A 26,486-nucleotide genomic window follows, 5' to 3' on the forward strand; every position below is an offset into this window, starting at 1 on the left:
ATGGAAAATATCAAATAAAATATCAAACTGTCATTATTTTGAACACTATAGCTAATCTGATTTTAGATGGGCAGTACAGAACCTACTTAACTTCTTGCTCAGTTTTGTTCATGAAGAATCCCACTCTGGTGGGACACACATTGTTTGATTTATTGATCTAGGCTTGTATCCCATGCACTGCAAGCAGAACTCTGTGCAATAGGCCTTCCCTTCCCTTCCCTTCCCTTCCCTTCCCTTCCCTTCCCTTCCCTTCCCTTCCCTTCCCTTCCCTTCCTTTCCCTTCCCTTCCCTTCCTTTCCCTTCCCTCCCCCTCTCCCCTCCCCTCCCCTCCCCTCCCCTTCCCTTCCCTTCCGCATTAACAGAACCAGAGTGTTGGATGTTGCCCGAGGTTTCTGTTAAACTTATTTTGAGATCTCCATGACAGGGTGCAAGAACTTAATAGGCCTTGTTAGAGGCTAGACACCTGTTGCGATAGTTTGTGACTACTTGAATCATAGCAGCAGTTTGCTCAACATATCCTGTGTATTTTGTACAATACTCATTGAAGGTTAGAGGGTTTTACTTTAATATGTTGACTCTAAGCTTCTGTAATGGTAATAAACAAAAGTTCTGTATTTTACTACAGTTGGCATACAGTTGTTTCTCTTTCGTTTAGTTTAACGGTGTGAGATGGTAAGTGCTGCTTTCTACATAGGCTCAAAAAGCAGTATGAACATTATTTTTGGAGAGAGCTATTCAATATGGAGACTTTCCAAGGGAGTTGACTTATAAAGCAGACAGAATATTTTGTACAAGAATTAGCTAAACTATGGTAATGCACAGTTTTTGGCTTGCCAAAAAAAATCAAGGCAGTGAAATGTACCCCACCCAGTACTGCTTTTGCTGCATCTTATTTGAACTCTTCTTTATGAGGAGGGTAAAAAGAGGGTAAAATAAAGGAATTAAACTGGCCAGAAAATATCAGTTTATGTAAAGTTGGACCAAGCTCCCATTATATTGTTCACCATAAACCTCTGGGGAGCTCTAAAAAATATCTACCTTGTATGATTGTCACCCTCACATACCTATTTTCAAATCAGGAAATGGAAAGCAAAAATTAGTACCAAAATGCAGACTTCACACATTTGACCACAGAGCTCAAAACGAACATCATATGAGAGTGCTGTGATGGGGGATGTGGTCTCCCAATTTGCTTAGCTGTAAAGCAGCTGAGGGCTGCAATTTCCATTGAAGTAATAGCTGAGGATGAGAGATTTGTAATTTCTTCCTCATGCAGATTTAACCCTTCCATCCACCAGTCACTAACGTTTGCACTGCCTAGGGGAAATAATAGGTAATAGTCATGCCTTCACCTGGACATAGAATGTAATGAGCAGCACTCTTGCTTTTCTGCCTCACTTTCCCTTCAAAATAGAGCAAGTGTACTTTTTCTAGAATTTTACAATATTTAGTATGCCATGTACTTACAGATTGGGCATAATCGCAATAGAACTTGCTTAATATAATATAAACATCTTTAGAATTATTGATTTAAAGTTAATGTTAATGCTCTTATGTCTTACTAACTTGACTTTGTTTTCTATGCTTCAAGCATTATTTTGAATTTCTGATAAACAGTTACATGATTAGGCTTGGTCATTTGGTTTGGGCGTGAAATGCAGTTTATATAGTGGGAATAGATGCAGCACGTAACTGTAACATTATTGCTTGTGTTGGGGTGGCAATCCTAGAACGCATTGAATAACAGATTAACAAATTTCAGGTTACCTGAATATTAATTATGGATGAAGGACTGGGTTAATGAGTGTTTCAACAATACTTAACATAGTTTGCCACTGTGGATTGGCACAGTTGCAATGATGAAATTTGTGAAATGTTTGCACCGGGGTATTTGGTCTGAAATCTCAATTAGCACTTTAAAATATTGTCTTTATAAAAAAGAAAAAGGGATACTGGCCTTAATCTAGCTGTTGTCATACATAAATAGAGGATAGGTTCATCCGTTTTCAGCCTACTATTTCCACACTCGCCTCCTGTATTAAGGCCACTCCAGGATTGGATGCAAGTTTGACTCAGCTATAAAAAAAAATGACAGGCATAGATAATTTACAATAGATAATTTAAACAATGAAAGGGTATGTTCTTGCAAATACTTAATATTCACACTATTTATTTACACCATTCCTTTCATGCTTTTTCAGCTAATGAGTCTGCAAGATGACTAATAACCATACAAATCACAATAAAACTATGGAAAATAACACTGAAATATATGCTGCTTAACAAAGCAGTTCCAGCAAGTACACAAAACAACAGAAAATCGGAGAGGACCCACGAGTCTCTTAAAACAATATTTTCACCTGATTTCAAAAGGCTGCAAGTTTCAAGAGAGAGGCAGAGCTACAAATGTGTAGCACCAAAGGGCCCTGATTATAGTCCAGAACCCTCTTGCCTATTTGTGCCGTATGTTCAGTGCCAGTCCAATGTTTACCATGTGACTTACCTCATGCAACAAGTGACTTACAAACCATAATTTACCTTTCATTTGGTGAATGTGAACTTAGCATAATAAGGAATGCTGAACAAGGACCAAAACTGGAAATTTTAATCCGATAAGTTGTGTAAACATGATAAACCTAACTTTTAAAGATTCAGACCAACAAAATTCAAAATTCTATTTTTGTTTTTGAAATTGAAAAATGCGATTGATAAAAAATAAACAGCCATGACCTGGCAAAATGATTTGGAATTGAAAGATGCTCCAGGCAATTGCTGTCTGGCTCACAAATGACTAGGAATGCAATGGTGCACCAAACATGTTTGCTTCCATTTCTTCCTCCCCCTTGATTAACATTGTGTGGATGAACAAACCCCAAAATGAACTTTATTCTCAGGTAATTTTTTGCTGAAGGTGCTAAAGTCACAGTCTTGTGTCATAGCGGACTGCATTCTGCTCTTCTGTCTCAGTCTTCTGAAGATTTTCAACCAGGTTCTTTGACTCCTTTTGGCATTTGAGTGATGTTATCGTAAAAATACTTCTGATTAGGAAAATCACAGCTATCACTGCAAAGTAACTGCCATATATTAGGAACTGCAAGAAAGCAGAGTGAAAAAATACAGCTTTTTGAAAAAACTTAGCTTCAATCGTAGAGCTTTTGCAACCATTTTTAAAATACCTACTGTTTACTAAGCACTGCTATGTTCCTAAGCTCCTTGGCTCCAGCAGATGTTTAGCCTTAGGTCGCTGTCCTATGCATGCTTACCTGGAAATAAGGCCCAATGCACTTGGTAGGACTTAATTTTGATGCATAAGATCACACAGTCCTCTTACTTCATCATCACAAGAAACTTAATTACCATAATATAAAGTATATAGTCAAAAATGACTTGCAATTATATGAAAGCCAAAGCACTGAAATCTATATTTTGAAGACTGAAACTTAAAATCCACTGATACAGTATGAAAAGAGCATAATGCATTTTAAAAAGGATTATATTTTGCTGAAGTAGGCAAATAAGCATGTGATGTCCTCAGCTTCACCCTATTATTAGGGAAGTTGATTCCTCTCCTCTCCATCCAGTTCTATCATGAATGTACTTCCTCAGAACTGGAAGATGACTAATGATCCATCTCTTTGTCGCTACACAATAATTGTGAAAATGCATATCAAGTGACCATATGTTGCAACAGCAGATGCTTATGGGAAACACACAGGGACCTGAGCGCAGTAGTATTGTCCCCTCCTGCAGTTTCCAGCAACTGGTATTCAGAGACATTCTGCTTCTGTCAGAGGAGGTGGGACATCTTCCACGAATCTATCTCTTATCTTTTTGAAAGCCATCCAAATGCTACATACTGATGAACAAAATTCACCTCTGCTTTGCTGTCAGTAACTTCAAGGCAAATCCCACAATTTGTCAGAGTGATGCTAGTTTGAGGGCATTGGGGGAAATTAAAATGGTGACAAGATCCAGCCATCTGCCACTGTTTGGTGTGCTGGTCCAGAAAGAAAATTAAACAAGGCCTAGTGCAGACATTGGCAGCGAGTCCTGGCAGCTGCCCAAGGGTACCAGGTGCTGATGCCAATCCAGCCAGGGATACAGAATATCAAGTCACTGGGGAATTGGAGGACAGCCAGTATTGTGTGTATGCACACTGATGTGAAGGCAACACACTGGAATTGCTGTGTGCAGTGAGATAATGAACAAGATTTTTTTTAAAAAAATATGCTTTTGCCAGTTTAGACGGGTTATTCATTGGAGATCTGGGTGGTGGAGTGGTAGAATGTTAATCTAGGCCAGACATCAAGCATGCTCCTTCCAGCCTCAGCGTAAAAACTGGGCTGATCTGAACTTCATAACCTGCACAGTCAATTCTCGAAATCCATGGACCACAGAAAAAAGTGCTTGTTAGCAGTTACCTGTTTGGGTGGGGCACTTGTTTCAGTGATTGGTTGAGCAACTTTGAACAAGACTAAAAAGTCAGTATTAACAAATGAGCCAAAGACTGCAAGCAAGGAGACGTGAAAATTTGGCAATTAATGTTAAAATTCTGGTGAATTGTGGAGAGTTACTCCTGGCTAACTTTTAAAATTCCCAAATATGTTTTGTATATTTCACTAATAGCGCAATCCTATGCATTATCAAGAAAGTTTTGCTTTATCTATTGTGGCTTACTCACAGGGGAAAACGATTGTAACCTAACTATTTTTAACGTTTAGATGATTTATACTGTAAATCACCCTGTGATCTTCGGATGAAGGGTAGTATATTAATAGTAATGATGATGATGCTAAGGAATCCAAACTAGAAATTGACACTCCTGTGGAATCTTATGGTATTCAAAGCACCAAATCACATTATATCATTTATAGAATTATGCAGTTGATAGGTAGGCAACCCCGCCTACCTGCCAAATTTGGCTTACAAAGTAGATCCTGAAAAGGATCCAACCTGCGAAGACAAAAAGGTCCCATATACCTGCCCTAAAGGATGGGGTAGAAATACATTATAGATGTGTAAGCATATGTTATTTATATAAACAGACGTTTATAAACAAAACAAAAAGCCTCTTGATTTGAGTGCCGCATCTTGCAAATATGTGAAGCATGCAAATGTTACTGAATTAGCAATAGTGCCCACAATACAGCATCAACATTACAACTTACCTGAGTCCCAATATCCAGTCCCAGTCCTTTGGAATCCACCACTGTGACAGTCACAATAGTTTGAATTAGCAGTGCAACAAAGTTGTTGAATCCAAACATTAAGGCATAGCGTTCCATGCTGAGACTGATGGCAATCTGAAAACTAAAATTCAGCTTATTTTAGAATGTTGATATCACCATGATATCTAAGTGCAGATGACTTGTTTTTCAGACCCGGCAAAATGGGCACACACTTGTGTGAAATGGATGCAGACAATCAGGATGAGGAAACCTCAGCCATGCACATAGCTTATTTCAGGGGGTTGGACTAGATGACCTTGTGCGTCCCCTTCCAACTCTGATTACCATAGGATTTCAGGAAATGTGGGCAGTACCGAAGGAGCAGGAAAAGGCCTGCAAAAGTTTCATTATTATGATAAGAGATCACATCCCACGTTTGCCTTAAACCTGTGCATAAGTACTGGTCTGAACACGAGCTCTGTTTATTTTATTCACAGCAGGTTTGAACTGTGTATCAACTACAGGCCCATGAAGGGTATGCAGGTGTATATTTGGCAACACTGATGTGTGGCTGGAACAGCAATTGCTAAAGAAACAAATCTCAGGGTCGTAGAGTTGGAGAGAGTCTTGTACTGCACCCATCTAGTCCAACCTTCAGTTTAATGCAGGAAATCCAGAGCTAGGAGCATCATCAAGAGATGACTATTGAGTCTCTGCTTGAAGGGTTCCAGCAAGGAGAGTGCCATACCCCTCTGTTAGGGTATTGGTTCTATTGTCAAATGGCTCTTACACTTAAACTGTTGCAGCAGAGAACTGGTCTTAGTCCTCTTCTATATGACAGCCATTCTGAAATTTGAGGAGAGAGTTCTGCATTTCCCTCTCAGTAGTTTTTTTATGTCTCACAGGGTATGCCCCTGAACCTCTCCCCCCATTTTCCCTTTCCCCAATCTTTCTTACTTTCACTGGCTTTATCTAACTTTCCTGTAATAAAGGGCCCAAACAATAACAAATTGGCCTAAGTGAACTATACCTATATATACTTACGTTGCTATGGTTATAAGGAGCATATAACATGCCTTGAAAACTAGATAGCTGGCATAGCAAACCCAGATGTTGCTGGTAAAATGCATCAGAAGCAGGGAACCTGCATCCAGGGCAGAGAAGATTCCTAACGCCATCTCCCCTGTAAGGTCCCAGTTCATTTTCACATATCCCACAGCCAGTGATGTTACCGAACCTGGAGAAAGAGATAGTTTTAGACCTACTATGCACTTGCAGCAAGGGTGGCTAACATTTGGCTTTCTACATGGCCAATCATCAGGGATGGCTGGACCTGGCATCCATCAGCATTTCCAGAGTAACAGGTTAGCCACCCCTGTTCTGCAGGTTCTCAAGTCTTGCTAAAATGGTTTTAAAATACCCTATTTCCCTCAAAATGTAGATACAAAAGATGCCTAGAGCATTTCTCTTAAAGGGGAACGAAAATACTTCCAACTGAGCAAGATTTAATAAACAATTACAGAAGAGTAGCTTAAATTGTTCTGCAACAAGTCCTAAAGATTATGGGACAAACTAGAGCAGGAAAAACATTGGAAGTGGACGGGAGAGTGGGGAAAAACCATCGGCAATTCCACCCCATTGCACTCATGCAGGACAGTGCTCAGAGGTGCAAGGAGAGTCTGTAGTGGTCTTGGGAGAGTGCAGTAAGGTTATAGCTTATAAAGCGTTGTTTTGACTATATGATTTTGGCCCGAAAATATGTCGTACCTTTAAAATTCGGCAGCTTAGGGGAGGCTTGGGAGCCGCGGACGAGATGGGCACCATTGCCCCGCGGTCCCGGGCTGCTCGGGGTGGTGGTGGTGGAGCCACACCACTTTGCTGGCGGCATAAAGTCATGAATATAAGCCCCACTTTAACTTTTCACAATCGGAATTTGGAAAAAAAGTGTGGCTTATTTTTGGGCCAATATGGTATTTCCAGAGCATAACTGCTGTATAAGCCGCAAGTCAACTACCTGCATATTTGTACAGAAAGCAAATACAACAGCAGTACCTAAATAAACAAATCTATGTGATCAGACACTTCATCACACTTCTAGATAGGCACAAGTTGTGAGCTGTGGACCAAACTCACTGCAGAAATAATTTGTTCCCTCCAATTTGTTCCCTTCCTTATGGCTATGGAATCTCTGATGTGCACAAAGAGCTCCCCTCCCCAGATATCTGTTCATTTTCACTGCTGCATGTGAAAATTACCTCCACTGAAATAAATGGTGCCACTTGCGTGCCCCAAAACATTATGCACACCACACCTAGATGGCGTGTGGGATTCTAGAAAATGTTTTATGATTTCCCATACCTGGTTATCTTGTTCACCTTCCTATGCTGCATGGGAGTGGGGGAATTAAGTGCATTTACCTGGTGGTTTGCATACAGGATATATTTTAAGAGGGATACTTACTCAGGAATGTTGCTATGGCTTCAACAGCTCCATTGTACACTTGAGAGCTATGGGAAGGTGCTTTAGCATCCCACAGTACTTGGACGTAATTCAAAACCTGGTTAAATCCTGCAGTGGCTAATGCCCACCATATTGACCAGTAAAGGAGTTTCTTTGTGGTGTAGCATTCCTTCAAGTCTTTACAGAGCTGGAGAAGCACGGTCAGAAAGCGATTCTGGTCTTTTGTTTTGGGCAACTGATCTACTGGCACATTCTGGAAGTTGCCGGATGATGTTGTTGGAACACACGGATCCCATTGGTGACTTGGCTGGCCTGAGACATTTGGTGGATCCTTATCTGTTGGTCCAATAGATGCTTCTGGGGGAGACGTTCTATGAAAGAACATACTTTTTTGAGGCATGGGTAGAAAAAATGAAGACATAAAGGCCACAGAGACAGAGGCCATGGTTATGGCATTGAGGTAAAAATAAGAGACATGGGCCAAAGAGACTAGAAGCTGGCCCAGCAAGGAACCTATGGTGGATGCCACAAGAGTGATGCTTCTGCAATAGCCAGTGACTTTTTGGTAATGGTCAGGACTGACAACACTGTATATGTAGGCATAATAGGCAACCTCTGTGGCAGTCACCATGCCATAGAAAAATTCCACCAGCTGCATGGCAGGCACACCATATGCAAATAAAAGCAGCAGCCAGGTGATCAGGAAACTAACTCCCTGGAGAATAATGACAGGCTTATAGCGTACATAGTCTGTGATCAGGAATACTGGGATTAGTAGAGCCAAGTAGGAGTACGTCCAAACAGGGAAAACGTGCTGCGTCACCTGGAAGGGAAAAGGAGGAATTTTGTAACATTGAAAGGCTAAGAAATATAAGGCATGAAAAATATAGAAGCACTTATTTAAACTACAAGGTTTCTGTACAATATAATTTCACGGTGGAGACCCTAGGCGAACTTTGGTAGCCGAGGCCTGTTTTCTCCTCTAACAGCTCCTCTGTCTCTTCAGTCCCCTATTCTCTCCCATTCATATTTTGCTAGAAGCTAGTGGCGAGCTCACCATCTCATTCACAGCCTGGCCTTTCTTTAGGCACAACACATGGGCATCAACTTGCTTTGGTTAATTCCAAACTGGCATTCCAGAGCTAGATTGATAGCTGATCTTTTCACACACGATGTCCGATGCTTCATTGCTGTCATTTCTTTTTTCACACAGGGCATTTTCAGTCACTGTCTTTCACTTGCATGGATAATACACCTCAATCTCCTAGAGCTTTAATAATGCTAGCCACATAAAGTAATGTCCTGGAAAGAAGTGGGACAAAACTTGCTTGCTTTGAGTTGACTGTGGGCCTGCGTGTGCAACCAGGTTGCTTTGTTACCAAAACAAAATAAAAAAACGAAAATCAGGGTGAAAGTCTTGAAATTATGTTCAGAAGTAAAAAAGAAATGTATTGTGGGAAGTAGTATGTCCAACAGGTTTCAGTCTCTTCAGGAGGTGTAAGAGATGGCAAACATTAAGCACTAATGGAAATCTAACAGGTGGCAGCATAGCATGATAACATGGAGGAACTCTGAATTATTGTGGCAAGAAGTTCAACAGACCCTGAAATATAAAACATAACGAAATACATGTATCTAAACTTACATTTATAAAAAGTGAGATGAAGGTAACGGTTTCTCTGTAGAAAATTATGTTACCTTTTGTTTATAAGGTTAAACGAATTCCTTCCCCATTTGTAATTCACTCCCAACATATGACTGAATACCTTACTGTGAATAAAATGTGCATCACTGTACCTCATCAATAGTCAGGTTTTTATCAGGCCCAGCAAGATAAGGAGTCAAGAAAGCCTCAGATGGTCTCATCAGGGAGAAGAAGCCATATATGCAAAGGATCAAGGTGGGGAAAATCCATTCACTGCTTTGCATTTTCCTCCAACAATCTGTCGTTTTCCCAGCTAAAATACAATGAAGCAAGAGATTGAAGGGAGAGGCTCTCAATTGGAAAAAAGACTCTTATTGAAAAATGCACAATGAGACATTTTGTAGAAGGACTGTTGCTTTCACTTGTAATACATCTGAGGGCAGCAGGCTGAGGGGCACATAGCTCTCTGCCCCCCAACACCTTGCGACAGCTTCCAGCATTTGCCACCTGAGGCACCTGCCTCATTTTGACTAATGGTATGGTTGCCCCTGCAAGTTGGCATTTCATTAAGAAATGGCTGGACACTCCCTGGTTTGATTTCGCAGTCAAATTATCAAGCCACCCACCCCACCCCAGGCAACGAAGCAGGTTACTCCCAAATACAAAGCAAGTCAATATTTATTTATTCAATTTATATCCCACTTTTTCCTCCAAAGAGCTCATAGTGGTGTTTCTCCCCACTCCATTTTATCCTCACAACAACCCTGTGAGGTGGGTTAGGGTTAGGGTTAGAGAAACAGGGACCAGCCTAAGGCCACGCCAGTGAGCTTCATAGCTGATTTCAACCTTGGTCCTTCAGGCCCCAGTCTGATGCTCGAACCATGTGTGGTATTTTTTAATTAAGTCTTAAAGCGCACGACAGCTATGCCAAGAGTTAAGCCCTCGTCAAGTTCCTATTCATGGGTTTGTCAACACCCACAGCCACGTTTTTATATTCTACACAGGGCTTTTTTTCAGCTGGAACTCACCAGAACTCAGTTCCAGCACCTCTCAGGTGCCATTGCCATTATAAGAGAACAAGAGAGGCGTTCATGGTGAGTTCCAGCACCTCTTCTAGAAAAATAGCACTGATTTTACATATACATGCCCTGGGCTGACTGTACCAGAAAGCCTCTTTGTAAGACTCCCGCAAAATGCAAGACAAACATTAAACACTGTATATACTGATAGAGTCAATTACTTATGTACTGCCCTCATGCACAGTCTGAACTTCAGCCATCCTCTCCCCTCTTAGGCTGGAAAACCTTCTATGCAACCCTTACAGCAAAGCTGTTTATTTACTATTACTCAGATGGAGCCTGAATCAATGATCAAGGTTGAAAAGACAAAAAACACAGGCCAAAAAACACAGGTAGTACAAATGATTCTGTCCTTCTGCATTTGTATTCAATACAATACCTTTCACAAGCTTGCAGCTGTTCTTTGAGATCCACAGGCACATCTGCTCAAAATCTTATGAGAATCCTGTGTTAAAATGTCTCTTACTTATTAACCAGCTTGACTTTTCTCTGAAATTGTCAAGGCTCTAGTGTAGTTTCTCCAGGTATTTATTACGGTGGCTTTAACTTGCTTGTCAGAAATAAATACATAACTATGTGGAAGTCCTTCTTTACATCCTTAGCATAGGGAAATAAAGACGAAAGCTTGCTCTTTTACTGCAAAACAAAGCACCAGGCAGGACGCAAAATGATGTAGGGGGAGAAAACTCAGCCTGTGTCTATACAGAAGCAGGTGAATCCAGGTAGCATTTGGATATGGCAAACCTTGTTAGGTTGAAGAACTGCAAGAGGTTCTGGCTGATGGCTTGTTCTGTGAATTACTGTCAGCTTAAAGCTATGTATTAAAACTATTCAAATAGCGAGAACCCAACAGCAAAAGCAAGGCTGATCAGTGTGTTTACACTTGCGCCCAAAATAAGAACAAGGGACTGTGGACCAGGGCTGGCCCAAGACATTTTGGCATTTGAGGTGAACGACAAAATGTTTACCCTGCCAGGGAAAAAGGGGTGAGTGAAGATCTACACCAGGAACAAGGGGAAAGAGAATCAAATCAACCTTACCCTATGGTTGAAATGGAAGTCCAAGTTGCCATGGCAGGTTTTGTAGGGGGAATGGGGCTGCTCTGAATCATGCTAGGTTGATGCAGAGCCCAGGAAACCCCAGAGGGCAGACCCACTATTCCTTCCGTGGGGCTCGGAGACCACCAGTGGCACCTATTTGCCAAGAGGTTGCTGTAGCTGTGGCATGGTGGTGGTGCCTGCTGAGAAGGCAACAGATCTGGCCTCCAAGGAGTGTGTCGCAGCCATCCCTGCCACTGCAGCACCTGATGGTGATCTGCTGCCCCAGTGTATCCTGCCACCAGAGGCAGTTGTCTCATCTTGCCTCATGGGTGGGCCGGTTCTGCTGTAGGCATTTTTGGCTTTAGTATGACTTGGCCCTGACTTGTTTGCTCTTACTACAAGCCTCTCTTTCATTTGGATGAGGTTTCCGACCTGCTTTGCAAGATAGCTTAGTCTTCTCTTGTAAACACAGCTGAAATCCTAGCAAATTACTTGCAATTCCCATAGAGACTAGGAGTGGTCAAGTGAAAAAGAGGAGCTTAGAGTAGCTACCGGTATATCAATGAGTGATTATCAGGAGGTGTGACTTGTCATGCAAAGCCACACCTGCTGGAATCACCCCTTCTAAAGTTAGTAGTACACAACCACTAAGGTGAATCCAAATTACCTGGCACTGAACATTCATTCCAAATTGTTTGCAGGGAGGTTATACAACTGCCAAGCAGTTATTATACCAAAGTTTCCAGTTAATTTCCTCACCCTCTTCCTTTCAATATTTATCTCCCAGAAGTGGGATTTTTGCACTTGAGCACCAAGGTTACTTTAATTGCACAACCTGAATTTGCCAGCCTGCTTTTTCACCCGATCACCCTAAGATAGACTTCAGACAAAGAGGGGCTTTTATGGATGGAAAGAAACTCTGCTCAAGGGTCTAACACTCCATTGTATATCAGTACCATGAGTTTTCATTTTCTCTTAACATGACAATAGTCAATGTGGTACTCTCCAGATACTGCTAGACTCCAAATCCTGATGGTAGTCTTTAGACAATGTCTAAAGTTCACCATGTTGGCTATGTCTATCTTAGCACATCTCTTCTAAAGTTTCTAGAGATAACTTTGCTTTATCATGTAGTTACCCATGCTGTCTTCTCAAGTCCTTTGGCTGGTCACAGAACTACAGACTTCTCTGCTTTCTTCAGATGATTGAGTCAACTTTTCTCCTTTTGCCTTCCTTTTATTTCTTGCCAGTGCATGTCCTGGATTTCAGATGTTTTAAAATCCAGACAAAGTCAAACCTTTTCAAATACAGCGAATTCCTGATCCTGTTTCCACCTTTGCTGTAGGTTAACTCTCGGCACTTCTTATTCCACTGGCTGTGCTTGTAGTTTAAATCTTGTGGATTGTTTTATTCTAATATACTTTGGTGTAGTCTCTTTCGTGCCTTGTTCTTGTTACTCCAGTCTTTCAACTTCGAAAGCTGCCACCGCCTTGAAAAACTGGCTCCATTTCAACATCCTCCTCTCAAAGGAAATGAAAAACATATGACAAGGATCTTTTAATTCTTATTCTGTTTACAAAGTGGCTCCTGCTTTTTGTTAATCAGGGGGGAAAGGTGCAAGCAAGCTGAGATACAAAATGAAGTTCTGATGAGGTAATATATAGAAACAAAAGGGACCTTTGGCCTGTTTTAAAGCCCAGGCTAGGCATGCTGTATGATAGTTTTACATTAAACTAGGACTGTGACCTGGGTAGAATCTACACTTATCTACGGTGAGATTGCTTTCAGCATGGATTCTCGTGGAGTAGAATATGTGGGAAGGGCTATGGCAAACTGAAATAGCCATGTAAAATTTGCAGAAAAGATCTGAGATCTGCTGTGTGAGCCCCCCCCCCCCCATTAATAGAGACCGTGCCCAGGATAACTTCATTTTGCTGCTTGAAAAAGCAAAATGGACAATGTTAATGTGATTACCTTTACAGTATGTTTTATTTAATTTTACTACAAACCTTTGTTGATTTATAAAAGTATTTATATTCCACCCTCCTGAAAAGAAAATCTGGAAAGCTATGTTGTCCATTTCAGTTATATTTCACAGTGCTGTAAGAGGGAAGATTAAGAGGGGAAATGAAAGAGGCATTATCAGATTTTAGCCACTGAGAAGTCTTCTCACCCTTTGTGTTAATTGGAACCAATTGCGTGGAAAGTTCCCGCCCACCAGGATAAATAAAGACACGAGACACCATAATTTAAGGTTAAATGGGCGAATTAGGCCACAACTTTATTGAATTCAGGAATGAGAGGCATTGGCTTAGGCATTGGTCCTATCGACTATCCGGCTCCAGCCCATTTGCTGGAGACACGGGGAAGGGTTAACACCATAGAGGGGGAGTCTCCTGCTGAGGCACGTCAACTAGGAGCTCCCCCCAAACAGAAGAAGACGCCTTCACCCCGGTATGGCTCCCCTTTATCACATACACAGCCCAACAGGACAACGACAATAATCCACCAACAGCATACAAATCAATATGGCTAACCTGATCCAAAACACCCACCCACCTCACTCACACACGAAAACAAAGATCACCACAGCCAATCACAAGCAAACAATCACACCCTAAGCCAACCCCAACCTCTCTCACCACCAAAGGAACACAAGTGAACAACACAAGCAACGCTGACACCAAACTCTACATACATTAAACATAATAGAAACACCGCCACCCGACCCCACCCCCATCCATCCTCCCTCTCCCCACCCCCCCTTTCTTTTTTCTTTCTGTTTTCTTCTCCCCCTAATGCCTCAACAAATGAAACGGATTTGTAAAAACGTTACATGGAAGAAGAAGAAGAAGAAAAAAAACAACGAGGCACTACACTTCTGTAAAACAAGAAAATCCTTAATAAAAAATATTTTAAAAAAAAACAAAACTAGGAGCTCCCCCGGGTCACCGCTCGGGAGCGTGCCTTTGGCCCACACCTCCATAGGCTTTGGACAGGGCCACGCCCCCCGGAGTCCTTTATCGGACCACCCTTTGTTCACTGGGGGGAGGTGATGGCGTTCCTCCCCCCCCACATCCTCTTAACCCCTTCTTACCAATGCCTAACCGCCACACGAGCAATCGCTCACCGCCAATACTCTCATGCCTGAAACTAATCCCTTATCCCCTTTGCTATATCCATCAGCCAAACATCATTGCCAGTATCCGAAAGATGCATGCCATCAAACCGGTAGAGGGCCTCACAGCTGAAACGTATGCCCGGGTATTCAATGACCTTCCCACCCAGGGCTGCCACTCTATGCACCACCACCCGATCCAAGGCTTTCCTAGCCCTATTCATGGCTATCGGGCACCTGCAATCTCTCCAGACCCGCCTCTCCATCAACGAGGCCCAAATAATTGTGATGTTCGGGTAAGCGGCCTTAAGCTCCTCAAAGTCATTAAATATGTGCCACTGCAAATCAACTGCCTTTCTGTAAGCTATGTCATTTTCTCCTAATTGTATCAGTAAAGCATCTGGGGGGCCCTCCGCTGCTGCTCTGGCCTTAAGTGCGGGCAGCATCTCGGCCCAGGGCATTCCCCTCCGAGAGACGCAGGATATAGTGATGTCAGACGGTAAGCCAAGGCGCGGCCCAAAACCGGAATTGATGGCGCGGACCCTGGCCCAATGCACAATGCTGTGCCCGATTATCCAGACGCGCACCCCCATATCTCCTGTAAGAAAATTGAAAGAACAGGCCATGGTCAGTTAACCCCAGATGAGCCGTCATAATTTTTTTCTAACATAGTGTTTGTAAGCATCCAATTTCCAGCAGCCTAAGTCCTTAATCCTCTCAGCAGTGAGGCCCAGGTGCATTGCTGTGGTGGCCGCTCCTATCCTAAAAGAGTGCGCCGCGAAATCTGCGGGGGGAAGGCCGCATGCTGCCAGTGTTAAGCGCATGACATGAGTGAACTGGTGACGCGTCAGGGGTAAGCCATCTGCATGGATCAATAGTGGCCCTGCCGAATTAGCCCTCAGAAATAAGAAGCTCCTGGTGTCCTTAACTGGACACGGGCCTGGTTTTCCGGTTGCCAGGAGCCGAACCAGAGCCCCCCTCCCGTACTGATCCGTTTTGGAGCTACGTATCCGCAAAACTAGATCCTCCCGTGAAAGCGTAATGTCGCTTAATAGCAAACCCCGGGAGGAACTGCGCTGACCCTCTTCGTATACCACCTCACCAACGCGCATTGCGCCGAAAAAGGCGATGGAGTATGCCGCTGAAAATAAGCGCGCCTCATACTTCGACCAGCAGACCGTTCTCAACTTTTTATGAATTTGAAAAAGGATGTCAAATGATATTGGCCTCCTCATATCGCAGCTTGGGGGCTGCAGCCTGCGCCAGCCCTCTAAGGTCTTCCGTATGACAAAATCGGCACATGGATCAGAGGAAAATACCGCCTTGCAAAAGAATGATATTGCCGCAACCTGTAGGTTGAGGGTTTTAGGGGTGCAGCCCAAGCGTCTCAAATATACTAAGTAGGATAAAACCTCTGACTTGACGGGAGGGGCGTTGCTTCTGGCGGCGCAGGTTTTACTGTGGAATTTTAAGAAATCTGACCAAGCCTTCTTATAAGATCTTAAAGTGGAAGGCGCCAATGAGGCTAATACTCCCTGAATCACTTCTGGTTCCCAAGACTCTGGTCCCCAAGACTCCACAGATGTTCTGGGAATGGCTGAGGAAGCGGATGTGCGTCCGGTGCTAACGAGCGGAAGCGGTCCATCTGAAAACGAGATAGGGCGTCCGCGATGTCATTGTTTACACCAGGCACAAATTTAGCGGAGAAGTGGATATTGAGCTCTAAACACCGGAGAACGAAGGAACGCAGAAGGGCACCTACCCTTGGGGACCGTGCGACCTGCCTGGAAAGGACTGCTACTACTGCCTGGTTGTCGGTGTGGAAGCAAACCCTATGGTTACTAAAGGCTTCAGACCACTAGTGCACTGCCACTACAATCAGAAAGAATTCTAGGAAGGTTAAATCTCTGGTTACGGGGCCCCCCTGTCAGGCTGCCGGCCAGTGCAGCTGTCCCCCTGGCCATGTGGTGACTTAAAGTGGCTACCAGGAAGAGCTCGTCACCAAGCAACCACGTCGCCACTTCTCGCTGGCATCCGCAGCAAGTAGCACACAACCAGCCTTTTCCTCCGCCCGCACATTGCTAAAGGATCCCCTGGACTCCCCCGGTTTTTTCGCTACTCACTTGCGCTCCCCGGCCCCAGCCGTTGCTTCGCGGCAGGAATCGAGAGGCTAGTCGGCTCAGCTGAGGAAAACCTTGCAGCGGCAAAAGGTGGGACGTCAGCTGGCAGAAGCCCCGAAGCCCCGAATCCAGAAGCCAATCAGAAGGCTAGCTGCCTCCGCTAAACAAAGCACTACACGCCAGCACGTGTGGGAGAGCCAGCTGGGGAAAACGAAGAAGCCTCGATTCCGTAATCCAATCTATTTGATATATCCCAGGGGGGGCTCTGTGGTAAACGGTAGCTGCCTGCGACTGGATCATTTTACTGGCCGACAAGTGGAGCGAAGAACGGAGCAAGGATCAGGTAGAAGCAGCCGTCGGGAGACAAAACCTGCAACAAAATTAACTGAAGAACAGCGTAAGCCAAGCGAGCAAACAGCAGCAAAAGAATACAAACCGCAGCACAAACGAAAACGTGGGGGCTAGCCGGCGAAAAGAGGGCGAGCCCCCTCTGCGCCAGCCCTAAATAGGGCAGGCCACGATTGGCTGGCTGGGGGGGGAAGACGCGGTCGGGATTCCCCTGTTCTCGCGGGGGCTGAAACCAGCCCCCGCTCACATGGGGGTGGGCGTGAAGCCCGCAACCCCACCTCTTGGGCAGGCCGGAAGTGGCTTTAGAGTTAAAGGAGGCGAGTGAGCCACTGGGGATTAGCCCCTAGAGTCACGCTGGAGGTGTGCAGGGAAAAACACTGAGGAGTTCTATATACAGCACTCCATCTAGAAGAACACAAGGTAGTCAGTTTCAAGAGAATGGTGTGCAAGTTCTGTTATGTACTTCAAGGAAAACACAACTTACATCCTTCCAAAAGAAGACATTGGAGCATTCCAAATCACTTGCCCATGAATGTGCACAGAAAATAGTAAATCTAGCTGAAAGGCAAAACATGGAGATTTTCACTGATTATTGCAATGCATCCTAGTTATTATCATTGTGCATCCAAATGATTATTGTACATTCTTAGCTGTCTGTATAATCTTTGAATGCTGCGAGAGGGCAGAGCTGTAACTATCAAGAAGGGACCCCACATATCTGAATTTACCATGACACTTCTGCCAGTAGAGCTTCCGTGTTTCCAGCAGAGAGGTCTTTCCTATCACTTGCTACCTGACCATTCAACTGGAGATGTCCAGTGACTAAACCAGAGGACTTCTGCATACAAAGCAACTGATTGAACACTGAACTATGTCCCTTCCCCAACCAGGATCCTGTGCTACACAATAGGACCCCATGTTGCTACTTCCCTGAATACAACCAGATAAATGGTGTTAGCATACTTCAAGGTGGGGGGGGCAGGGTGTGTGTGTTTTGCCTTTTTCTCTGATCAGCGGCAGCAGTAGCAGCAGGCCCCATTAGCAAAAGCATGCTTCAGGTTAAGAACCGTTTCAGGTTAAGAACGGACCTCTGGAACGAATTAAGTTCTTAATCCGAGGTACCACTGTACACCAAAGTCTTACATCAATGAGCAGGGCGTTCCAGAGTACAGGTCTTGCCACACTGAAGGTTCATTTCCTTGTGTGTGTGTGTGAAGCAAACAATATGTGACATAGAAGTGCCAGTTCTGCAGATAGAAGTGGTTGAGTGGGCGTATATGGAAAAAGGCATTCCTTCAAGTCAACTGGAATTTTGTTTCTTGACATTTCAGGAGCCATTGTTGACAGAGAAACCTTCTTGACAAGGAGATTGCTTTGCTGTAGAGTAGGGTGGCAATGACAAATCCCCAAATAAAAGGAATTGCATCACCCCCCACAAAGGACAAAAGGGTAACACTCATCTGTGGGGCAGGAGGGTGATTTACCTAACTGGTGGTTGCAGGAAGCTGCAGCAGTGTTGTTGCCACTCTGATGGTGAGAGGGCCATCACCAGACAGAGGTTTGATTTGAAAATAAGGGACAGATTTGAAAATAAGGGACCAGCAGCCTTGAAAATAAGGGACCAGCAGCCAAAATAAGGGACCTGCAGCCTCACCTGTTCCAGGCACTCTAGTCTTCCTGTCCTCCTGCAGTCTGGTCAAACTCATGCTGGTAGCTTCGAGAACACTGTCCAACCAACTTTGTAACCAGAGGTTCAACTGAATAGAATCTGAATCACATGCACCACAAGGCCTATGCAGCCTCAACTTAAGATGGCTCCCCGTCCTGGCTTTGCACTGCAAAGTTTGCAGCAGCACGTGCAACAAAATGGCGTCCAGCATTCAAAAAACCCCTCAGCTTGCATTAACTAGCCACACACAAGGCATGCAAGCTCCACCCCCCAGTCGTTCTTAGACTTCTTATTGGGCGAGCACACAGCCAAGCAACACAGTTGGAGCCTCCCTCCTCCCTGGCCGGCAGGAAGGGAGGGAGAGGAGCTGCTTCCTTTGAAATTTAAGGGACATCATTTAAGGGACATTTAAGGGACATCCATCAATAAGGGACAGCAGCGGGACATGGCGCTGGAATAAGGGACAGTCCCTTCAAATAAAGGACACTTGACAGCTATGGTGCAATGGCAGAAGGGCTGGCAATAGACCCTATTTAGCTATCAGGCCCCTGGAAGATCCTGATAGTGCTGAGTGAGTTTGGGGAATCTGCAGATTCAGCCCAGTTTAGAACACCTGAACACAACCATTTTTATGGATAAACAGCAGAGAGAAGGAAACATCCACGGAAAAGGCTCCATCTGCCTGGTTTCTGCAGCTGAGGGCATGCACAGGCCACTATCTCACTTGCTGGACAAGTTTTTATGGCTATTCACATCAGGAAAGCAACACAAGGGAAGAAGGTACCCTCTTCCAGCAGCACACCCCCAGCCTGATTCATGCACACACATGACTGCTTTAAATGTTTTAAAAATGCAAAGATCCAATTATGTCTCAAAGAGGCTCTGGACCCTTATTGCTTTAAAGGAACAAATGTGGGCCATTAATATAAGGCAAGGCTGAGGAATGTGTTGCCCTCTAGAAGTTGGGCTTCAGTTCCCAGCAGCCCTGGTCTGCCTGGTTGATGGTCTGGGATAAGAGAAAGAGAAATGGTTGAGTCTTGGATGGTCACTTTCCCTTTGACAAGCTCCAAACCAGAGACCATTTTGGTAATTACAGTGGTACCTCGGGTTATATACGCTTCAGGTTACATACACTTCAGGTTACAGACTCCACCAACCCAGAAATAGTACCTCGAGTTAAGAACATTGCTTCAGGATGGGAACAGAAATCATGCTCTGGTGGCGCGGCGGCAGTGGGAGGCCTCATTAGCTAAAGTGGTGCTTCTGGTTAAGAACAGTTTCAGGTTAGGAACGGACCTCTGGAATGAATTAAGTTCTTAACCCGAGATACCACTGTACTTCCAAACACACTTTTCTAGGGAGCCATACTCTGATTATGCAACTTTGTAGTCTTCCTGAATGAGGACAAATTGGTTTCATAGATTTCCAGTATCAACTATGACAAACGGATTGAGAAAGGGCATCTCCAACACATCTCTACCACCCACCTCATTAAACCACGCGCAGGAAAAGGACGGGCAACCCTGGGAACATAACAGACACAACTGTGAAGAGACGAAAGAATGAATGGGGTCAACTGCCATGAAAGGAAGCAATAATGAATAGAATTCTCTATGACGATAGCTAATTACTGGCTATTTCCCAAAGTGTTAAAATTAATGAGAGCTCACGCAGGTTAAACCTCTTGTAGTTGCCTTATCTTGCTTTCTGTAAATATGAGAATATAACTAAGATAGGATAAGTATGCCATAGCAAAAGAGTAAGGCTTGCAATAGAGAACTCCATCTATCAACCTTTCTAGATTGTCACTGAATAGTGTGACAAATATCCTCAAATGTAGTTCTTCTGTTATATGGATGTCTAATTTTCTCACCTTTTGTGTGAATAAAGCTCCCACGTTTTGATTCTGGAAAGTGATTTCATTCCCTGGCTAGTATATCAAGAGTGGTTGTTAGGTAGTTTGGTGAAACACAGATTTGTCCCTGTCATGCACATCAGGATTCCATTCAGGGACAGGAAGCTTTTGATGCCCCAGATATTGCTGGACTGACTCCCATCATTCCTGACCTTGGGTCATGATGGGAGTTGGAGTACTTGTCATTTTACAGCTGTTGGTGAGCAGCGGAGAAGGCAAACTTTTCCTAACACAAGCACAGCTGCGTTGCTGCACAGCCCCACAGAGTATCAAATAAATGTTTCCTGAATTATGCAATGAGATGTGGGAGGAGTTCCTGGCACTGAAGGGACAGACGAGTCAACCACACCGCATAGCCTAAAGCCTTGGTTTGGGCAGGGACATGTTAAGATTAGACCTGTGGTGAATATTTCACATACTAGCATTTGCTTGGAAGTCGCCCCCGCCCCCTGCCTTTGTATTTTATTATTCGTGTAAAACTTGGCTTGTGTGGTTTTCCAGGGCCAAATTTTGCTAGAAGGCAGCTATTTGGCAACTTGCTAACCGCAGCAAGGTACAAGCAGTAGTGACTAGTGCCAACTGGGACTGGTAGGATGCAAGGCAGGGAGGCCAACAGCAGGTGGCACCAGAAACAATGGCAGTTGGAGGAAGAGCCAACAAATTCTAGTTTTGTCCCTATCCCCCCTTCCTGCAACAATAAGACTAAGGAAGGGGAAACTGATAGCCACCACCACTGCCCTGGAATAGCTGTAAGAAAGCAGACAAGTGGGGCTGGGTTGTACCGCATTCATTCTACTGGACCAGCCTCCTCCTGGAACAAGGGGAGAATCCTGAGGCATGACTGCCATTTAGGTGATCACCTGATTTTATATATATATATAAAACTTTTACACGGGAAGACACCCGAGGACACCAAAACCTGCATTCCTGTACCCGTGAAAATCTACGAAAGCATATATATATATATATATATATATATATATATACACATATGTTTTGTTCTGCTGCGGCACTGCATTGGCAGCTTGGCCTCCATTTTGCATTCTCCACAGTGCTCCGTATTTACAGTGGTACCTCGGGTTACATATGCTTCAGGTTACATACGCTTCAGGTTACAGATTCCGCTAACCCAGAAATATTACCTTGGGTTAAGAACTTTGCTTCAGGATGAGAACAGAAATCGTGCTCCGGCGGTGCGGCGGCAGCAGCAGGAGACCCCATTAGCTAAAGTAGTGGAATCATAGAATCATAGAAGTGTAGAGTTGGAAGGGACCACAAGGGCCATCTAGTCCAACTCCCTGCAATGCAGGAATCTTTTACCCAACGTGGGGCTCGAACTCACAACCCTGAGACCAACAGTCTCATGCTCTACCAAGTGAGCTTCAGGTTAAGAACAGTTTCAGGTTAAGAACAGACCTCCGGAATGAATTAAGTACTTAACCCGAGGTACCACTGTATCTTCATTCATGGGCATTGTGGGGAGAAATGTCAGCCACGAGGGTGGAGGCGGAGGTTAAACTGGTAAAGAACACTGAGAGGATTCAGCAAAGTGGCCTTCTTTTTCAGGGGTGGGGGAAGAGAAGCTAAAGAAAAACCTTAGAAAAATGTCTTCCGAGAAATGTTGGCTCTGCTGTAGAGGAAATTCTGAGAGAAGATTTGTGAAGTACGCTGTGTTAAGCCAACCCATTACAGTGCTAGGGATTAAGCTTTCCAGCATGACATGACAGGGCCCTTTGAAAAGACACAGAGGAGAATTTGAGGGAGCTGGACCTGTTCCAAATTACATCAACACACAGCAGCATGTTTCGTGTGTCTTCTCTCCAGTTTGGCTTTATTGGAAGAACAGCTTCCTCCTCTGCTTTGTGCAGTACAGCCCTCGCAATCGGAAGTTACGCTCTGGACTTTTCCCTTCCAATTTGCAATTCTTTCTTCCTTGTCTCTGCTTTGCTAAAGAGTTTCCCCTCCCCCACTTCTTTCTTTTATAATAGCTTTGAGTGTGGCAACAGAAATTGACGTAAGGTTACATTGCATTGTAAATGCAGGAAATCTACAGAATGAATAAAATGCATTTGACTCTCATTGGCTCTATCCTTCCTTTCTTTAGGCAAAACAAAAAAAATCCCCCACCTTTTTGTGGGTGGAGAGAAATGGAGCCTGGCCAATTTTATACAAGCTGTACATCTGACCTACTCCAGAATCAGAGGAATCAGTTGACTTTAGCCTGTGGCTTCAAGTCTTCTGTGCTGCCGCCAAAAATGTTCACAAATAAACCATTCAAGATAGTAAAGCACCTGTAAGGTCATGTAATGAAAAGGAAATCAGTAATGATAAGAAACCCTTTGCAATTGTGTAAGCAAATATAAAATATATTTCCCACAGAGATAACAATGGACGGTATTCAACAAGTCTGTCTCATCAGCACAGTGATGTATGCTTGTGCAATGGGATGTTCCCACTTCCCCCTTGTGCCCACTTCACCCTCCTCAAATCTGTTCTAAAGGGTTTGGAGAACAGTCTGTCCCCCTGAACAGAGTTAGGGGTGCATGGGTAGAGGAGAGGAGGAAAATTCAGTTGCTCAAGGATAAATCTCTATACTGACAGAACAAGTTACTTAGAGCTACATTGGATTAATACTACTACTACTAATAATGATAATGATAATGATAATAAATATTGCCAGGAGCTCTGTGGAGATATCATGGAGGGGATGATCATATCCTGAGGAGGAATGGGAGCTTAGGGAGCCCACACTGGATGACCATGGGAAAGTTCTTAGGGGGAATGTGAAACTGGGATGCCAAGAAATGTGTGAGTCCAGGAAGATGGCCAGCAGTCGAGAGGGTGGAGAGCTAGACCCAGAGGAGGGACCAAGCAGATTGACAGAGGAGTGCTCTGCCCCTGTGTCATTGGATACTCCAAACCACATAGCTCCTCCAGTCAGTGTGGAACCAGGGAAGTGATTGAGAGTAAACTGGAAGCTGAGCTGGCATGCCCATTGTCGAGAACATGGCCAAACTCACTTGAAGGAGTGCCCATTTACATGACTAGTCCTGGGACTATGGCTGTTTGCTGTGCTAGAAGTTGTGCTTGCCCTGTTCTTCAAAAGAAAGGTTCAAGGGGTGTGTAACTCATTGGATGAACGTCCTAACTTGCACTTAGCCATGTACCTTGCCTATGTGCAGTTCTGATTTACGCATTAAAGCCTTTGGCAGAAATTGAGCTGAGAGAGTTGTTTGTCTAGTAGTGAGGGCCAAAACACCAATAGATCTCAACCCCTAAATTTGACAAGAAGCTTAAGCTTCTTGTTTAGCCTTTGTTCTTCTGTGGCTTCTGAGAGGAGACTGGAATATCCATATTACAGCAGATCTAAGAGGTGACTAATTTGGAAGGTCTAGGTACTTAAGTTTGAAAATACAGAATGTCTGAACAAATCAGTTAAAGTCTGAATAATGAACATACAGTAGTGCCCCGCAAGACGAATGCCTCGCAAGACAAAAAACTCGCTAGACGAAAGGTTTTTTCGTCCGCGATTTGCCTCGCAAGACGAATTCCCCTATGGGCTTGCTTCGCAAAACGAAAACGTCTCGCGACTTTGTTTCCTTTGTGTAAAAACCGTTAAAACCAAGGGTGCTTAGCTTGAGCAACTGCAGTTGCAACTTGACTTCGAGGAGCAACTGTTAGCACGTGGTTTGGTAGCCTTTTCTCAGACTTTGCTCACTTTTGAAGATTTTCCAAAACTTTTCCAGAACTTCTCTTTCATCCATTTGGTAAGTTAAACTTTTAAAACTTTTTTGGGGGGTTTTGGATTTTGGATTTGGGGTTGGGGTGCTTGGGATTCAAGGCCTTGGTTCTGGGTTTTAATTTCTGTGTGGTGGGTGGCTGGCTGCTTTTGTATTTTTTGGGTTTGAAGCACATCACTGATTTTTTTTTCTGTTTCTGAGTTTACGAAGGTAGGAGCTGTGCTGCCATGGGACCCAAGAAGACTGCTGCTGCGGTGGCCGGCGAGAGGAAGAAGGAGAAGGTGACGCTGGAAATGAAGAAGGAGATCATCTGGAAGCACGACGGCGGAATGCGTGTGACGGACATCGCCAGGGAGTACGGCAGGAACCCATCGACCATCGGGACCATCCTGAAGATGAGGGAGAAGATCCTGGCGACTGATGCAGCCAAGGGAGTCACCAGGATCGTGAAGAACCGCCCAGCTGTCCTGGAGGAGGTCGAGAAGTTGCTGCTCATCTGGATAGAAGAGAAGCAGCGTGCAGGGGACAGTGTCTGAGGCCGTCATTTGTGAGAAGGCCAAGGCCTTGCACGCTGACCTCATCCGGGAACAGCCAGGAACCTCAGCCGAGCCAGAAGTCTTCAAGGCTAGCAGAGGTTGGTTTGACCGGTTCAAGACAAGATCTGGCATCCACAGCGTGGTCAGGCATGGAGAGGCTGCCAGTTCTGATGTTCCTGTGGCTGAAGACTTTGCAGCGGAGTTCCTGGAGGTTGTGACGACGGAGGGCTACGTTCCGCAGCAGGTCTTCAACTGCGACGAGACCGGGCTGTTTTGGAAGAGGATGCCCAAAAGGACTTTCATCACTCAGGAGGAGTCCAGGCTGCCTGGCCACAAGCCCATGAAGGACCGCCTGACCCTGCTCTTCTGTGCCAATGCAAGCGGCGACCTGAAGATCAAGCCCCTGCTGGTGTACCACTCGGAGAACCCACGGGCCTTCAAGAGACACAAGATCGACAAGGAGCGGCTGAGTGTCATGTGGCGATCCAACAGCAAGGCTTGGGTCACACGTGTGCTGTTTGTGGACTGGGTCAATCTTGCTTTTGGCCCTGCTGTCAAGCAGTACCTGCTGGACAACAACCTGCCGCTGAAGGCTTTGCTTCTGATGGACAATGCTCCTGCCCATCCTAAAGGCCTTGAGGTGGACTTGTTGGAGGAGTTCAGCTTCATCAACATCATGTTCCTGCCGCCTAACACCACGCCACTGCTCCAGCCGATGGATCAGCAGGTCATTGCCAATTTCCAAAAACTCTACACCAAGGAGCTTTTCAGGCGATGCTTCGAGGTGACTGACTGCACCACCATCACCCTGCGGGAATTCTGGAAGGACCACTTCGACATCGTCACCTGCTTGAAGATGGTCAACACGGCCTGGAAAGGGATCAGCCAGAGAAATTTGAATTGCGCTTGGCGCAGCCTGTGGCCGGACTGTGTGGCACCAAGTGACTCTGATGCACCAGAGTCAACAGTGGTGCAGGACATTGTTGCCTTGGGGAGGACCATGGGCCTGGAGGTCACGGAGGAGGACGTCTGCGAGCTGGTGGAGGGGCACGACGACGAGCTGACCACCGTGGAGCTGGTCGAACTGCAGGCAGAGGCTGCGCAGGAGCAGGCCTCACTGGAAGAGGAGGAAGCAACTGAGGAACGGCTGTCCTCCGAAAGACTGAGGGACATTTGCCAGAAGTGGAAGGAGGTGCAGACTTTTGCAGATCTACACCACCATGAGAAGCACGTGGCACATGACGCTGGGAACTTTTATGATACGAGGGTCATGTCGTCTTTCAGGGAGCTGCTGAAAAGGCGGATAAAGCAGCAGACTATGGACAGGTTCTTGACCAAGAAGCAAAGAGTGGAAGAGGAGCCTTCTTCGAGTGGTCCCCCAGAGTCTTAGAAAATGTACTGTACACTTTGTTGATTTTAAAATGTTTTTCTGTCATGTTTATAAAGTTAATTTATTTTCCCTTCAATTTTTGAACTGCTCTTTACAGTATGTGTGACTTTAAAGAGCAGTTAATAAATTGTTGTTGTACCAAATTTGGCTTTGTTTGGACTTTTTTTGACCATAGGAACGCATTAATTGATTTTCAATGCATTCCTATGGGATTTCGTGCTTCGCAAGACGAAAAATTCGCTAGACGACAAAAATTGC

The 26,486-nt window shown here is 44.6% G+C and overlaps 1 protein-coding gene and 1 long non-coding RNA gene across 5 annotated transcripts in view; both read right to left on the reverse strand.

Annotated features, from left to right (window-relative positions):
• SLC19A3 (solute carrier family 19 member 3) overlaps positions 1-26,486 on the reverse strand; it is a 43,440-nt gene that overhangs the window by 4,418 nt on the left and 12,536 nt on the right. The window contains exons 1-7 of one of the 4 annotated variants that reach the window (XM_081861586.1): positions 17,463-17,536; positions 9,426-9,586; positions 7,629-8,451; positions 6,213-6,405; positions 5,169-5,310; positions 2,731-3,091; positions 1,958-2,076 (exon numbers count right to left, since the gene is read on the reverse strand). In XM_081861586.1, the coding sequence (XP_081717712.1) occupies positions 2,921-3,091; positions 5,169-5,310; positions 6,213-6,405; positions 7,629-8,451; positions 9,426-9,586; positions 17,463-17,490 (1,518 nt within the window). In that variant the 5' untranslated portion in view covers positions 17,491-17,536 and the 3' untranslated portion in view covers positions 1,958-2,076; positions 2,731-2,920. Of the gene's footprint in view, positions 1-1,957; positions 2,077-2,102; positions 3,092-5,168; positions 5,311-6,212; positions 6,406-7,628; positions 8,452-9,425; positions 9,587-10,731; positions 10,798-12,530; positions 13,253-17,462; positions 17,537-26,486 lie in introns of those variants that run through there. The other 3 variants (XM_081861587.1, XM_081861585.1, XM_081861588.1) reach the window with 3 other exon arrangements.
• LOC309341824 lies at positions 13,641-16,450 on the reverse strand. The gene is made up of 2 exons (XR_014156565.1): positions 14,320-16,450; positions 13,641-13,791 (listed from the first exon to the last, which is right to left on the reverse strand). It is a non-coding gene; the product is annotated as an uncharacterized lncRNA (long non-coding RNA).

Source organism: Podarcis erhardii (genome assembly GCF_964252035.2).
Source record: "Podarcis erhardii genome assembly, chromosome: 5".
In the NCBI taxonomy this organism is placed as follows: Eukaryota; Metazoa; Chordata; class Lepidosauria; order Squamata; family Lacertidae; genus Podarcis; species Podarcis erhardii.